General features: G+C 45.3%; 1 protein-coding gene across 1 annotated transcript in view; it reads right to left on the minus strand.

Moving 5' to 3' along the window:
- The window catches only part of GYS1 (glycogen synthase 1), a 33,168-nt gene extending 19,445 nt beyond the window's left edge, over positions 1–13,723 (minus strand). Inside the window, exons 1-2 of the mRNA XM_075605622.1 lie at positions 13,404–13,723; positions 3,782–3,963 (exon numbers count right to left, since the gene is read on the minus strand). Coding sequence (XP_075461737.1) covers positions 3,782–3,963; positions 13,404–13,521 — 300 coding nt within the window. The 5' untranslated portion in view covers positions 13,522–13,723. The remainder of the gene's footprint in view (positions 1–3,781; positions 3,964–13,403) is intronic.

Genomic DNA, 13,723 nt, shown 5'->3' on the forward strand with positions numbered 1-13,723 from the left:
GGCGTCATTTAACGCAACGCGGTCATTTTAACAGGAGCTGCAGGGGAAACAGTCAAAGTTGCAGGGGAGAAGACGGAGAATGCCGGGAGATACCGCCGGTAAGACATGCGAGTGCTGGAGTTTTTTTTGGGGGGGGGGGTGTTTTTTTTTAAAGACTTTGTCGAGCCCTGGATATATCTATATTTCGATCACAGGTAGCGGGCAATATCTATCAAAACACTGTCATTACGCAGCTGAGGGAGTGGGGAGAAGTTCCAATCCCCCACTCCCGCTGCAAAGATGAGGCCGAGCAGGCTGCTGTTGCGGCAGCCAGAGGTTGGGGGCCACAAGTGAAGCCCCCGAGGGTCACCTGCTGCCGTCAATGATCTAAAGCATTGTTCGTCAAAAGGGGTTCCTAGGAACCATTGGGTTCCCCAGAAACCCCTAAAGAGTTCCCTGCAATTTTCTACTCATTTGAAAATTGTACCAAATACAGAAGAATTTACAATACATTTGATTTCAGGCGCGCTATTAGAGAGGGTTGGGGCTCCTCAGAATTTCACAATATAATTATAGTGTTCTTTAGAGTCCAAGCTGCCGTTTTATTTATTTTTCCCTTTAATATGTGCATCAATACAATCCACACAATGATGAGTAATTAGCCAAGTTGCCGATCGATCCGTTCTCCTGTGACCAATCGGCGAAGATTCGGCTCGAGGGTTCACTAAATGGCTGTCAGAGCAGCAGAAGAGGACCAAAGATGCAACAGGTCATTGATGTGGTCAGAGAGCGACTCCTCCTCGAAAGTCAACAAGCCTTTATATTGTGCATCACTAATATAGTGCCTGACATCTTTAGAAGGGAAGGAAGAGTGGCTACGATTGCTACAGTATATGCCATTGCATAGGTGAGTCCAGTATGTACAAGCTATTTATTTTTCAAATATAGTGTATTTATTGGAGGATATTCTGAATCCTACTCCTGCTTCACTTGGACATCAGTATGTACAGAGACTGGCTATCTTTTCTGTGGCTTGTTGTATGTTTATTTTATTTTTTAATGTACATTGAGAATGTAACAGGAGTTTTGTATATCACCGATACTGAAGATGTTAAGCAGAGTTGGGTAGCTTCTGTTGCCATGGAAATACATACAAAACTCATAAAAGATACTTTGCAACAACAACAAAAAAATACTTCTGTGCCTCATCTGACCTGCTCACAACATGCCACTGTGCAATAACTGTATGTCCAAATAGCAAATACTTTAACCCGAATGAGTACACAAGCAACTCAAACACAATGATGTAACAAACTGTTAAACATGTTGAATCCACCGACAAAGCAAAGAACAGGCGTTTGAGGTTATAAAAGCAGAATTACATTGAAGTGCTACCTTATTTTTACAGACAAGACTCTTCCAGAAATGACTTCAGCACAGAAGCATGAAATGGAAAGTGTCCTGAATAAGCTCAAGCACTGCAGCTAAGAACTATGTCCATAGGATTCAGGCAGAAATACCATATTAATGCAATGATATATTAACTTAAAAAACATTTTTTAACAGCTTCGTGAACTGTTATCAACAAGAAAGAAAGTTCAGTCATAAGCAACTATACATATTTTTTTTTTTTTTTTTTAAAAAGACAACCATCTGCTCAGCTGTTCTTTAAAGCCATTATAACAGGAAACCCCAGCAGTTACAGGTGCACCTTCTGCAGAGACCTTTGCTCATTCCAGTAGGAGGCGTTGCTGAAGCTAACAGCTCCAGTGAGCGCATGTGCGAGCAACGGAGTGCCTGGCGGCGCTCGTGGCCTTCAGCCGAGCAATCTGAGGACCGAGGCGACGGTGAGGCGTGGCGGGAGTGTGGCCATGATGTCACGCAGCTGGTTCGCCCTCATTGGCTGAACCACCACCGTGACCATCGCGCCAGTAGTCACATTTCTTGACTTCTCAAAATGTAGTCGCCCCACTCACGCTTGATCATGCGCACGCACGCACAGACTGGGGCCGGCCCCATAGAGGGCTGTATCTAGTTTGCGTCGTGAGCGCAGCTGTGAGCAGTGGGGACGAGGCTGGAGGTTGAGCAAGAGGAAATGTCAGCAGTATGTTGTCCCACAGGTTTAGATCAAAATCCCTTTGCTGCCACAGCACTGCAACCATTGAATCGTAATGCACTGCCAGCCTCTGGCAGCAAAGGGGTTAAGGATCTTTAACCAACTCCAGGTATGTAACAGAATGCTACAGCTGGAATCTCTATTCTCTAGTAGAGCAATAAACACGGAATCTCTTAACGAACAACCAGATAGGTTTCATCGCTGTTTATGTTACCGTTTAACATTACTGGATAGGCATGTATATTTTCAATGGTTTACATTCAGCACACAAAATCACAGTGTAAAATTAAGGTTGTCCAAAAATGACTATTGCTGAGCCCCACTGCCCATAGGTGATGCACTATGCAACAGGCTCAGTTACCCATACAGGAGCAATTTATCGGATGTTCATTGGGTTTGATAGCACCACGGGTCAGCAATACACAAAGTCATCGCTTCACGCTTTGCAAGGTTATGCCAACTGGAGATATTGTCTCCAAGAAGAATGAGATTTGGGAGACTGGACGTGTTCAGAGACATGCAGTGTCATTACACATGCACTTTTACAACAGGTGGAAAGTTACCGGTCTTAAACAAGCAACGCAACCTATTAAAGTCACTTCAAATGATTTCGGCTGTACAATTATCATCACTATATTATGTAGACTGATCACTGCCATTTCAGGCCTCGGAGACATCAGTGACCTCATCATGGCAGAAAAGCTCCTCTGCAATGACTTCCTGACCTCCAAACTGTCACAGCTGTGAGGACAGGACAGACCCTGACCAGCAAACTCGCTGTTCTTGCAATCCTCTGCAAAGTCCCTGGAATTTGAGACCTCAAACAAATGCTGTCCAGAATTGGTGACTTGACCTTTTCCATGGACAGAAACTAAATCCCTACATAACACAGGGTCACTGCAGAGGGAAGCTAAATTTAGTGCATGACTATGTGCCTCTGAGCTCGGAGACAAGCAGGGGAAAAGGAGACACAAGCAGAGGGCAGGAGGGGGTGGAAAGATGCCATCCATGTTTTGATGAGTCAAAGGACAATATATTGGCATTGCCACAAGACAGGATGTCGTTATCTTTAGATCCAAGAAACAACATTAGAATAATGCTTCATAGCTTTGAAAGGCATGAAATTGCCATATTTGGTGCTGTGACCAAGTTTGTTAACCTTTATACTGCTATCAAAATCTGCCTGTTTTGCAAGACTGCATTTCAGCACTGGCGTGCAGTAATCTTTACATAAGGCTTATTGCATAGTTATCTCTTACTAAACACAGAACCAAGACCTTGGAAGTGCCGGCAGGTATGCCTTGAATATAGCAGTAAAGAGGAATGCAGATTGAAGAGGTTTCCTGTGTGGGAACCTATAACTCAGGGGTAGCAAACTCCAGTCATCCAGAGCTGCCAATAGGTCAGGTTTTCAGGATAACCCTGCTTCAGCACAGGTGGCTCAATCAGTGGCTCTGTCAAAGACTGAGCCACCTGTGCTGAAGCAGCGATATCCTGAAAACCTGACTGGTTGGCATCTCTGGAGGACTGGAGATGGCTACTCCTGTTAGAACTTAACTAAAAGACTAGTGAGCAGGAAAACAGGGTTAGCAAACCAGCACAAAAAGGGTCAATTTCTTGAGCTCATAATAGGAGGAGTATATAGTCACACAGTCAGTCGCGACACTGGAAATGGCCTGGTCTCACCTTGCAGCCCTTCGAGTTCATGGAGTCCAGTGTGCGTTTGATGGCAGGATTTGGAGGCTCTATCAGCTCAACTTGAGTCCGCACATTGTGTTCAAAGTAGGGACCAATCAGAAAGTAGTTTTCTCCCCATTCATCAGTAGTGATCTTTGCTTTTGTCTGGATAACCGTGTAGATTCCTCCCACTGGAAAGAAGGTAATGAAACGTAGTGGATTAAAAGACCACATAGAGATTGTGAAAAGAGCAATTCTTATGCGTTTTACGGCCGATTTAAATGGCCACAACGGTACTCTGCATCGAATCAATTCTCTATTCACCTTCACATTGTCCCTTACTGCTCTCAGACTTTAATGTAATTATGCAGGGAAATCAAAAGAGGAACCAACATGGAATGTTACAAATATGTTATGAACACCAAAAGCTCAGAAGAGGGGGTCAGGGTGTGGTGTCAATTATTAGCTCAGCAGTGATCCCTTGTGCACACAATATAAGAATTATAGTTTATTCTGCTGGAATCATATGCATGCTAGAATAAGTCACGTCAAGAACATCAGACATGGGGAAAGACAGTCACTTCAGACTGTTTCAGGGTACCAGCTACGGCAATGCCACTTATTGAGAAAGGCAAGAGCGCAGAACTGATAGACAGACACTCAATTTAGAACGATTTTTGCAGCATGGGAAATTAAACCAAAGACGTGTTCAACTCATAAGCAAACGTGAACGCAGACGAGGAAAAAGAGATTGGCAAAAAAACGACAAAAAGGAAATTGATAAATGAAAGGCAAAGAAAAAAAAATGTCAAGAACTAGAAAAAGGAATTGCGAAACGGAAAATGTTTTGTTTTCCGTGAATTAACAGGGTGGTAAGGCTATACCTGTGTTAAGGAAAAGTTATTACCCTATAGCACAAGAGAAAAAGAAAAAACAAAAAGTGATCTGTAAAAAAAATATTGACACTTCCTTCACTCTATAATGTAGAAGTCACAAGATTGTTCCTTGGGGAAAGCATGTACTGCATATGAAGGTCAGTGGAATCAGCTTCTGGACATCACCTCCGTCACCCAGACTGCGACTTCAAAACGTTTTTCGTCCTACACCGATGAGCCCTCTATGTGTTTCGCTCTCACTTCGACAGTCAGAAATCAGTACCGCAAGGCGAAAGATCGCACAACGCGGATGTAAAATCGGGTCGGACGACACGGCGCTGATATCTATCCGCCGTTTCTTCTGAGCCAGAGGTACTCCAAAAGCACTTTTCACACTTACATAATGTGAGTTCACTGTGCATATCTGAATCCTTTTTAAAAGACACATTAAGCTGTGTTACGCTGTGTGTGCGGGCTTCCGTTTCCCTCGTCTCGATTTGCCTCGAACGTTCCGAGGTCGCAGTCTGGGTGACAGAGGTGATGTCCAGAAGCTGATTCCACTGACCTTCAGATACATGGCTTTCCCAAGGAACAATCTTGTACATTTTGGAGTGGGGAAGTGTCCAGTTTTTTTTCCACTCTTTTATTTTACTTTTCTCTCTCTTGCGCTATAGGGCAATAAGTTTTCCTTGGGCGGTTTTCTTCTCTCTGGGTGAGATAGAGACTTACCTGAGCTGCAGGGAAAACCATATTTTGATGTATAATTATACTTTATTTATTCACTAATGGAGTCATTTTTCACGTTTATTCATTATACCTGAAGTAGCGCGATTCTGTCCTTTTTTCACTATATCTGTGTTAACAAGCTAAGTGGCCGGTAAGCCTGGATGTTATAGTGCCGATACTTAGGAGAACATATAATTTATAGGGAAATAATTGACTGCTACACGTCTCACTGCTGTATTGTGTAATTCTAATGCTGTTAGTATAGATTTGCTGAATGCTACCGTAACTACAAACTATTCCCTCCAACTCAGGGGTGGACAACTCCACTCCTCAAGAGTGTAAAAGCTGTAAAAATGTTACAACAAAAATTCAGTTATCAAATGAGTTTATTCAGAGTGCACATAGTGGAGACAGCTTCAAAACAAAAAGCTCTCTCCACTGTGTGCACTCTGAATAAACTCATTTGATAACTGAATTTTTGTTGTAACATTTTTACAGCTTTTACAAGAGCCACCAACAGCTCAGTGCTCTAACTTCATGGTGAAAACTGACAAAGTAAAAATAACCTCTCACCCCCAGTGCTTTTGAAGTAGGTTTTGCAGATTACATTACCATTGACGCCTTTGGTGGGTGCTGAAGGGCAGGCTAAGGGTGCAAGTTCACCAACGTTCACTTTTAGCTCTTACAATTATTTAACTCTGGGACTTCAAACAATGACTATCGGTATCTCCTCCCACTATTGCAATAGCTAACTTTTCCATTCCCCCTTCCCTGTTGCAGCCCCACACTGCATATCCTCTCACCTGCTATGCCTACCCACCCCAAATCTCCTCTCATTACCCACTAGGCAAGCCCAAGGTTAAAGCAGTAATCCCAGAGGATTTTTTTTACATAGCAGGGGGATCATTCGGAATTTACCTGTGTAATGTTTAGCTCAGGGGACCCCTCTATTCCTGTGATACTTAAACAGTTACCGGTGTTCGCCTCCACTTCCAACATGGCCACAAATCTCACAGGTCCAGGAAGAACACTGGTAACTATACAGGTAATTATATGGAGAAACCAGGAGCTCCCCGGAGCTAGAAATAACGCAGTTCAGCACCAAAAGACTCCCTGGTTCAAACAAATAAACAAAATACGTTATTTCTTCGGGATTGCCGCTTTAACACCATGCTGAGCAGCTTGATACCCCCACCTATCCTTGTGTCATCAATCTCAAAGCAGGGACCTCACTCCCTATCGTTTCCTTGTTTGTATGTATTGTCCTTACGCCCCACATTGTACTGTGCTGCTGCGTATGCTGGCACATTACTATCCCCGAATAAAAAAAAAAAAAAGTATGATGGAGCGATGTGAACTGCCCATCAGTGCTGGGTAAGTGACAAAGTACCATGCTAAGTGACTAAATAAAATGTGACCCCCGAGGTCAGGAAAGCTGCCTTTACATGGATAGACAACCAACCGCATCCACATAAGATTGCTAAGGGCAAATTAGACATCTGCAGCCCGTGCCTGGCAGTTCTTAAAGGTGTTCCCTGAAAGTATGAACTGGCTGTCACACTGTGGCAAATACATAGGGCCATATTTACTAAAGAGGGCTAAGCTGTAAGGCATCTTATGGACCATTCAGAGCCATGAGGACACAAAGAGCTCTTGTTCACAGCTGAATTGCATCTCAGCCACCCACCCCAGTGTGCATCTGCGTTGCCCCAAAGGCGCACAGCCAAAGGGTGTGAGCCGTTTGCTGATGTAAAACTGATCTTAAAGCTGCTTTTTTTCCCAATCTAAAACTCACAAGCCTTTTATCCCCTGTACCAATTTTTTCCAACTCTATCTGTCCATGATTTGGCTGTATAACCCTGTTCTTTAATGTAACCATGTATTTTTTATAACTGTGCCCGGGATATACTTGGAAACGAGAGGTAACGCTCAATGTATTACTTCCTGGTTAAACATTTTTATAAAATAAATTCATTTAACAATAACTTTATTTATATAGTGCTTTTCTCCTAATGGGACTCAAAGCACTTCAGTTGCAAAAAAAAAAAAAAAAGCAAAAAAAAAAAAGGATAAAGAAGAAAACATTTAGGTTATAAAAATGAGGCCAAACACAAGGAAACATGCAATACAGGATGGGGCGGTGCTGTAATTATTAAATGCCAGACAGGTTGTGGTTCATTAATTAAATACCTGGGTAAACAGGTAAGTCTTGAGTCTGTTTTTATAGAATACCAGAGATAGGGCCTCTCGAACTGTTAGAGGCAGACTGTTCCAAAGAGTGGGAGCAGCGTGGCTAAAAACTAGCGCCCCAGAGGAAGTTAAGGAGATTCTGCGAACTGTTAGGAGTCCTTCATCTGCAGATGGAAGTGAACAAATGGGAGTGTACAGAACTAGAAGCCCTTTCAGATAACTGGGACCCTGGTAATGGTGGTGGTGCTTTGAATGTCAACAAGCCAATTGCCATTTTACAGGCAGCCAGTGCAGAGAATGGAGAACTGGTGTCATGTGGCAAGAACGGGTCTGGTTAGTTAAAAACCTGGCTGCAGCATTTTGCACCAGCTGCAGCTCTGTTTCGGAATGAGCAAGGTAGGGGGCACTGCAGTAGTCTAGGCGTGAGGACACAAAGGCATGGGCAAGCACAGTAAGATCCTTTGGGGCGGGGGAGGGGAAATGAAGCGCTTAATCCTGGCTATGTCCTTTAGGTGGAAGAATAGAGATTTGATCACGGCTGGCACCTGATGTTTCAGGATCAAGTCACAGTCAAGGACAACACCAAGATTCCGCACACGGACAGAGTTTCCCAGCTGGGAGCCCCCAAGCTTAAGGCCAGTTGGTTGACTTGGCTGCAGTTTCTTTGTCTTCCAACTGTGAGCATCCACCACAAGCACTTCTGTCTTATTGTTATTATTATTATTCAGCGTCAGGCATCGTCCATACTCCCTGTGATTACGCATGCGGCGCAAACAAAAGGCCATACCTCTATGGAGGCAGGCCATAGAGGGCGCGATGAAGCGCGACGGTGCTCGTGATTTTGGAGGAGACAAATAATTTAGATTTGTGAAGGCCGGGTCACGTGCGTGGTTCATCCAATGAGGGCGAACCACTGACATGACGTCATGGCCACGCCTCCGCCACACTGCGGCTCACAGGCCACAAATCGGTCACCTGACAGGCGCACATGACGCCATGCGCTCTATCATGCACGCACCTACTATATCTGCGGCCTCAACCAACTGGAACTCATCCACTCTAGTAGATTAGATAAACATATATTGAAGACTGATAATGGGTCCTTAGTGCCTGATGCAAAGGACAAGTAGAGTGGAGTGTGGTCTGCATAGCACTGATAACCCAGGCCATGCCATCTGATTAATGTCCCCAAGTGGCAGCATGTACACTGCTAACAACATAGGAGATCGGATAGAACCCTGTGGCACACCACATGACATGGTTATTGGTGCAGAGGAGTACACTCCCGAAGATATTCTGTGACCTGCCAGTGAGAAAGGATCTGAACCAGCTGAGAACTGTGCCACCCAGTCCACAGAAATTCTTCAGGCACTCCACTAAGATCACATGGTCCACAGGATCAAATGCTGCTGAGGTCGAGAACTAAGATAAAACAGTCACCTCTTTCTCCCACCATCACGAGATCATTTATCACACAACCTAGAGCCATGTGAGTACTATGTTGTCTTCTGGATCTTGAGTGGTCAACACTGGCCAATTAAATCAACACAGCCCAAGAGAAGTCTTGCTGGGACTGGGTCCAAATCACAGGTAGTGGCATGCAACCCCTGGATTGTTTGCACAAGGTCTTCTACGTCCAGATTGTCAAAGCTAGTCCATAAAGCCAGAGAACCTGCATTTTCATGCCTGGAATGTGGAGACTTAGATAGCACAGTGGGGACCCCAGCCCGGATTGATAAAGTAAACTCAAAGAAGAAGAGAGCAAAATCACCACAACAGAACTGTGAAAAGGCTTCACCAGACTGCAGACATGCTGGTTTGCAGAGCCAAAATCAAGAACAAGTCCTCCAAAAATTGGTGCTACAAAAACCCTGGACTTGGATAAATAAGAGGGAGAGAGAACTATATAACCCTTTGAAGCAAAGAGATGAAGAGACCCCATGAAAGGACTGAGGCTGCTACAGGAGCAAAGTAATCATCCGAATAATATAATCCAGGAGGTAAGGGGAAAAAAACAGATAAAGGGTAATGCCAGCGGCCCCACCGGTAAACCCGATCTCTGAATGAAACCCCAATAAGCTGGCAGTAAAGCATGTATCAATATCCAACCTGAAAGGATTGCTGCAAGTCTTCAGCAGTCAATGTAAATGATAAATATAGGCATACTCACAGACCTGTACCTGCAGGTAAACCCATCTCTTAATCCTGGCGAGCTTCCTTCTTGAAAGAAGAAGAGTAAGAATCGAAAAAGCAAAAAAGAGAAAGAGAACTGGAGGCAAAGTATCAAAAAAAAAATCAAAAAGTTTGAGGCATAATGCCTAAAAAAGTTTCAAAACAAGGAACCTCTGACGCGTTTCCCGCTGTAGCAGGCACTTTATCAAAGAGAATAGACTGCAGACATGCTGTTTTGGAGAGCCTCTACACCGTGTGAATGTGCCCTAAGGCAGGGGTGCTCAAAGAGGGGGGCGCGGTTGTTACAGAGGCCCCTCGTTTCCCCGAAGTCATTTAAAATAAATGCCAGGGATCCCGCGAGGCCCCTGTAACTTTACTTACCTTGCCTACCAGCGACACATCTCCATGGCAAGCTGGCGTCAAATGTTGCCGGAGCCGTGCGGGGTGTGAGAGGGGGGGGGGGGGGGGCGAGCCGGAGGGGAAAGGAGACAGGGGGGCACGAAGGAAACTTTAAGCACCCCTGCCCTAAGGTGCTTTATGGCCTAGCACCACTTAGTACATCTGGTCCATAGTGTGACCGTTGACCATGCAGCTCAGGTAGCAAAGCATGTGACACGATGCTTTATCTTTTGCCAAGCTCCAATGACTGAAAGATTGTTCCCTTCCTCCTCCTGCACAGACCTGTCCTTACTGTCTTCCACAGAAATAGAGACAAGCACGCTTCCGCCTGTACCAAAAGATTCACATAGGGATTTCTCATCCAGTGTTTCTCAACCGCTTTCTCACAGACTCCAACTGATCTGATTTTACAGCTCTCATTGGATTCCCCATACAGCTTGTTACAGTTTCCTTTGGGAGATACAAATCTAAAACAAACAATCAATTTCTAGATACTGGATATAAGAGCATTAACACAACCTTTCCATTCCACATCCCAGTCTCTTTATTTATGAGCCATAAATACAAATACCACTTGTGTTGCATTTGTATGTCTCAGACAGGTCTGCAACCCTGTCTTTCCCCATCATCGCTTCAAACAGTGCTTCCACCGCAGCAAGGGATTCTGGGTAATGACATGCAAATGAGTACAGTGCGTCACTCTTTACTTCTCATCCGTTTTGACATGGACCCCAACGAACCGACATATATCTGCGTTTTTGATAATCAGAACATTGGAAGGGCTATTTAATTTCGTCTCCTGGCTGCAAAACTGGTACATAAAACAGCTCTAGATTTAACAGAGAGAAACTCCCATTCCTACTGGAATGAGGCAGTTATCCCTTCTGCCTAAAACATTGGAGCATATGATCCAGATTTGGTAAATAGCACTGAGCCTTAGTACATCTGTACAAGTGACTGGAGTTTGAAGTGTGCCAAGTGTTAGCACAATTTAGCATAGCCCAGGGGTGCTCAACTCTCCAATGCTCATACCCCCCCCCTCCAACAGGGGTCAGGTTTTAAGGATATCTCTTCTTGCTTCAGCACAGGTGGCTCAATAAATAAAAAAATAAAACAAACACACATTTTGCCATTTCTTATATAGCCACTAAGGGGGGGGGGGGGGGAGGGGGGAGGAGAGCGGGGGGGGCGGCAACTGGGACTCTATGGGGACACAATCAAGGAAGAATAGGTAAAGGGAGTCAAATGGTCTTTACATATGTAACCGTGATCCCCCACCCACTGGGAGATGTGGCCATTATGAATCGTGTGGTGCATGATACCTGCTGGTAACAGGAGGGCTGAGTTGTCCGCCGGTGGTAGTGGGGACACAGGACTAGGCTTCTGGGGTTCATACCCTACATCTCTTTAGCAGTGCAGCGCCTCCATCTGCGGTAGGCTCCAGGAACTGAAGGTGATCTCCCACGGTAGGACTATTACCTCTCCCCATAGTAAGGTCACGCACCAGGCAGGAGGTATATGCAAACAGGAACGGTTTATTATCTCTTCTGTACAGCACAGTAACAAGCAGGCTTCTGCCCGATGCAGTACGTCTCAGCTACCACTGAAGGATGGTCCATGGACCGTCACTACAGGCCAAAGGCACCCGCAGCCCTCCTAGCTCTTCCCTGCCTCCCTAGCAGAGGCAGAGGTATGGTCCATACTCACTCTCCCCCGGAGGGAAGAGGACTGGAGAAGGCCCAATACTCAGCCTCTCCAATGTGTGACATGCCAGCCTCAAGTGGGTGAAGGCACTCCTGAATTTGGGGTGGTACTGCCCTTAAGTACTGCCAGGAGGGGGGCACCAGGTCTGTCCCATGATTGGTCATGCCCAGGCCTGATGTCACCGCCTCCCGATGTCACTCAAGTGCAGCTCCTAGGAGGGGGAAAACCCCATAACAACTACTGGCAAGGCCTGCTTGTACAAGGACTTACTGCCAGGAGGGAAGCAGACTAGTAGCCACAGATAGCATGGCTACACATAGAAGGCAACGAAACATGTGCTGTATAACTGTCTCAAAGACTCATTAATTGTCACTGAGCATTCAGTTCCATAGAAACATCTCTGCTATTGTTTGTTAACCTGAATGGACAGCATTCAACGTGTGAGGGGTTTGTAGTATTTATATCACCATCTCCAGAAAAGACTTGTTACTTCTGTTTTAATAGGAGCATGTGTTGTGTGTACATTGGAAATGTTCCTGGCTGAAGCTGAATACACCTATTGATGTATTAAAAGCAGCAGCACTGCATGTTATAACACAGTCCGACCACTGTGTCTCATTCCCAGGGAAAGATACAATATCAGTGCTCAGGCCCTGCCCTCGATGTGCAGTAACTCAGCAGTTGGCACCATGCCAAAGGGAAGCCACAATTCCCACCGCCTGCTACAGTCAGCAATGACAGTTACATACAGTAGATGAGGCTCAAAATAAGACATGTCCACAGACATATTGATTTAAGTTAAAGGACGATACATGAAGGCTTTAGGCCCCACAAACTTGCCTCAAATCACCAGACATACAAAGAGCCATTCTAGGGTACCATTTTCCTGATATTTTAATTGGTGTAATTTTGCTTGAGGACTTCCGCCTCAAAGAAGAAATATTAGGAGGCCTGCTTCATATGTATTAATATCTGACCTTTAATATCTATGCAAAGGGCGGTGTCAGATTGTAGACACCAGACGTGTGTGTGTGTGTGTGTGTGTGTGTTATATATACATATACACACACACACCTTAACTCTACTGCGTGTAGATGTATACGAGACATAACATATACCTATAGCCAAATCAATACTGTGCACAAGACTATCATTGGCAGATTATGTGTTGTGGGATACAGCAATATACTATAATAGTGCACAGAATATTTGCTTCAAATTAGATATTAACCCTTTCACTGCCATGTGGGCCTGCTACACAAGTCAATGGCTATGTATACAAAGAATTTTTTAAGAAGTAGCTACACTGAGCCAGATACCCCAACAACCCTATTTCTCTACAGGCAAACCAGCATGCAGATTTTCAAGGTGAAATAATAAATGAGCAGTTACTAGTGACATTACACAACCTCAGAGAGGAAACCAGAGCGGTTGCCTCAGTCAGTCAGTCACTGTCAGTTACAGTCACCCAGTCAGTCATCACAGTCACCCAGTCACCCAGCCAGCCACTCCTGCCCCCTGGCAGCTCACAGACAAAGTGAAGCGGCCCCCGGTCACTGCGTTACCTTTGTTGGCCACTTCCCAGGCCACCTCGAAGAGGATGGTGTTCTCCAGGTCCAACTCATCATCCCAGTCCTCCAAGCCAGTGAGCGAGGTGACCGACAGGCTGCGTGCCAGGGGCATCCTGCAGGAGGTCAGGGGGTCTCAGCAGGAGGCGCTGACCCGGGCTCCCCACAGAGGAGCCGAGGCGATGGGGCTATACCCCTAAATGTGTGTGGGATACAGTGCCTGTGACAGCCCCAGGTGCTGCCTGAGCCCCAGGTGCTGCCTGGCAGGCTGCTGTCCTTGGACTGTCACCCTCTCCCCTCCCCCTGTCCTTGGACTG

This window comes from Ascaphus truei, chromosome 6, assembly GCF_040206685.1.
Source record: "Ascaphus truei isolate aAscTru1 chromosome 6, aAscTru1.hap1, whole genome shotgun sequence".
NCBI lineage: Eukaryota > Metazoa > Chordata > Amphibia > Anura > Ascaphidae > Ascaphus > Ascaphus truei.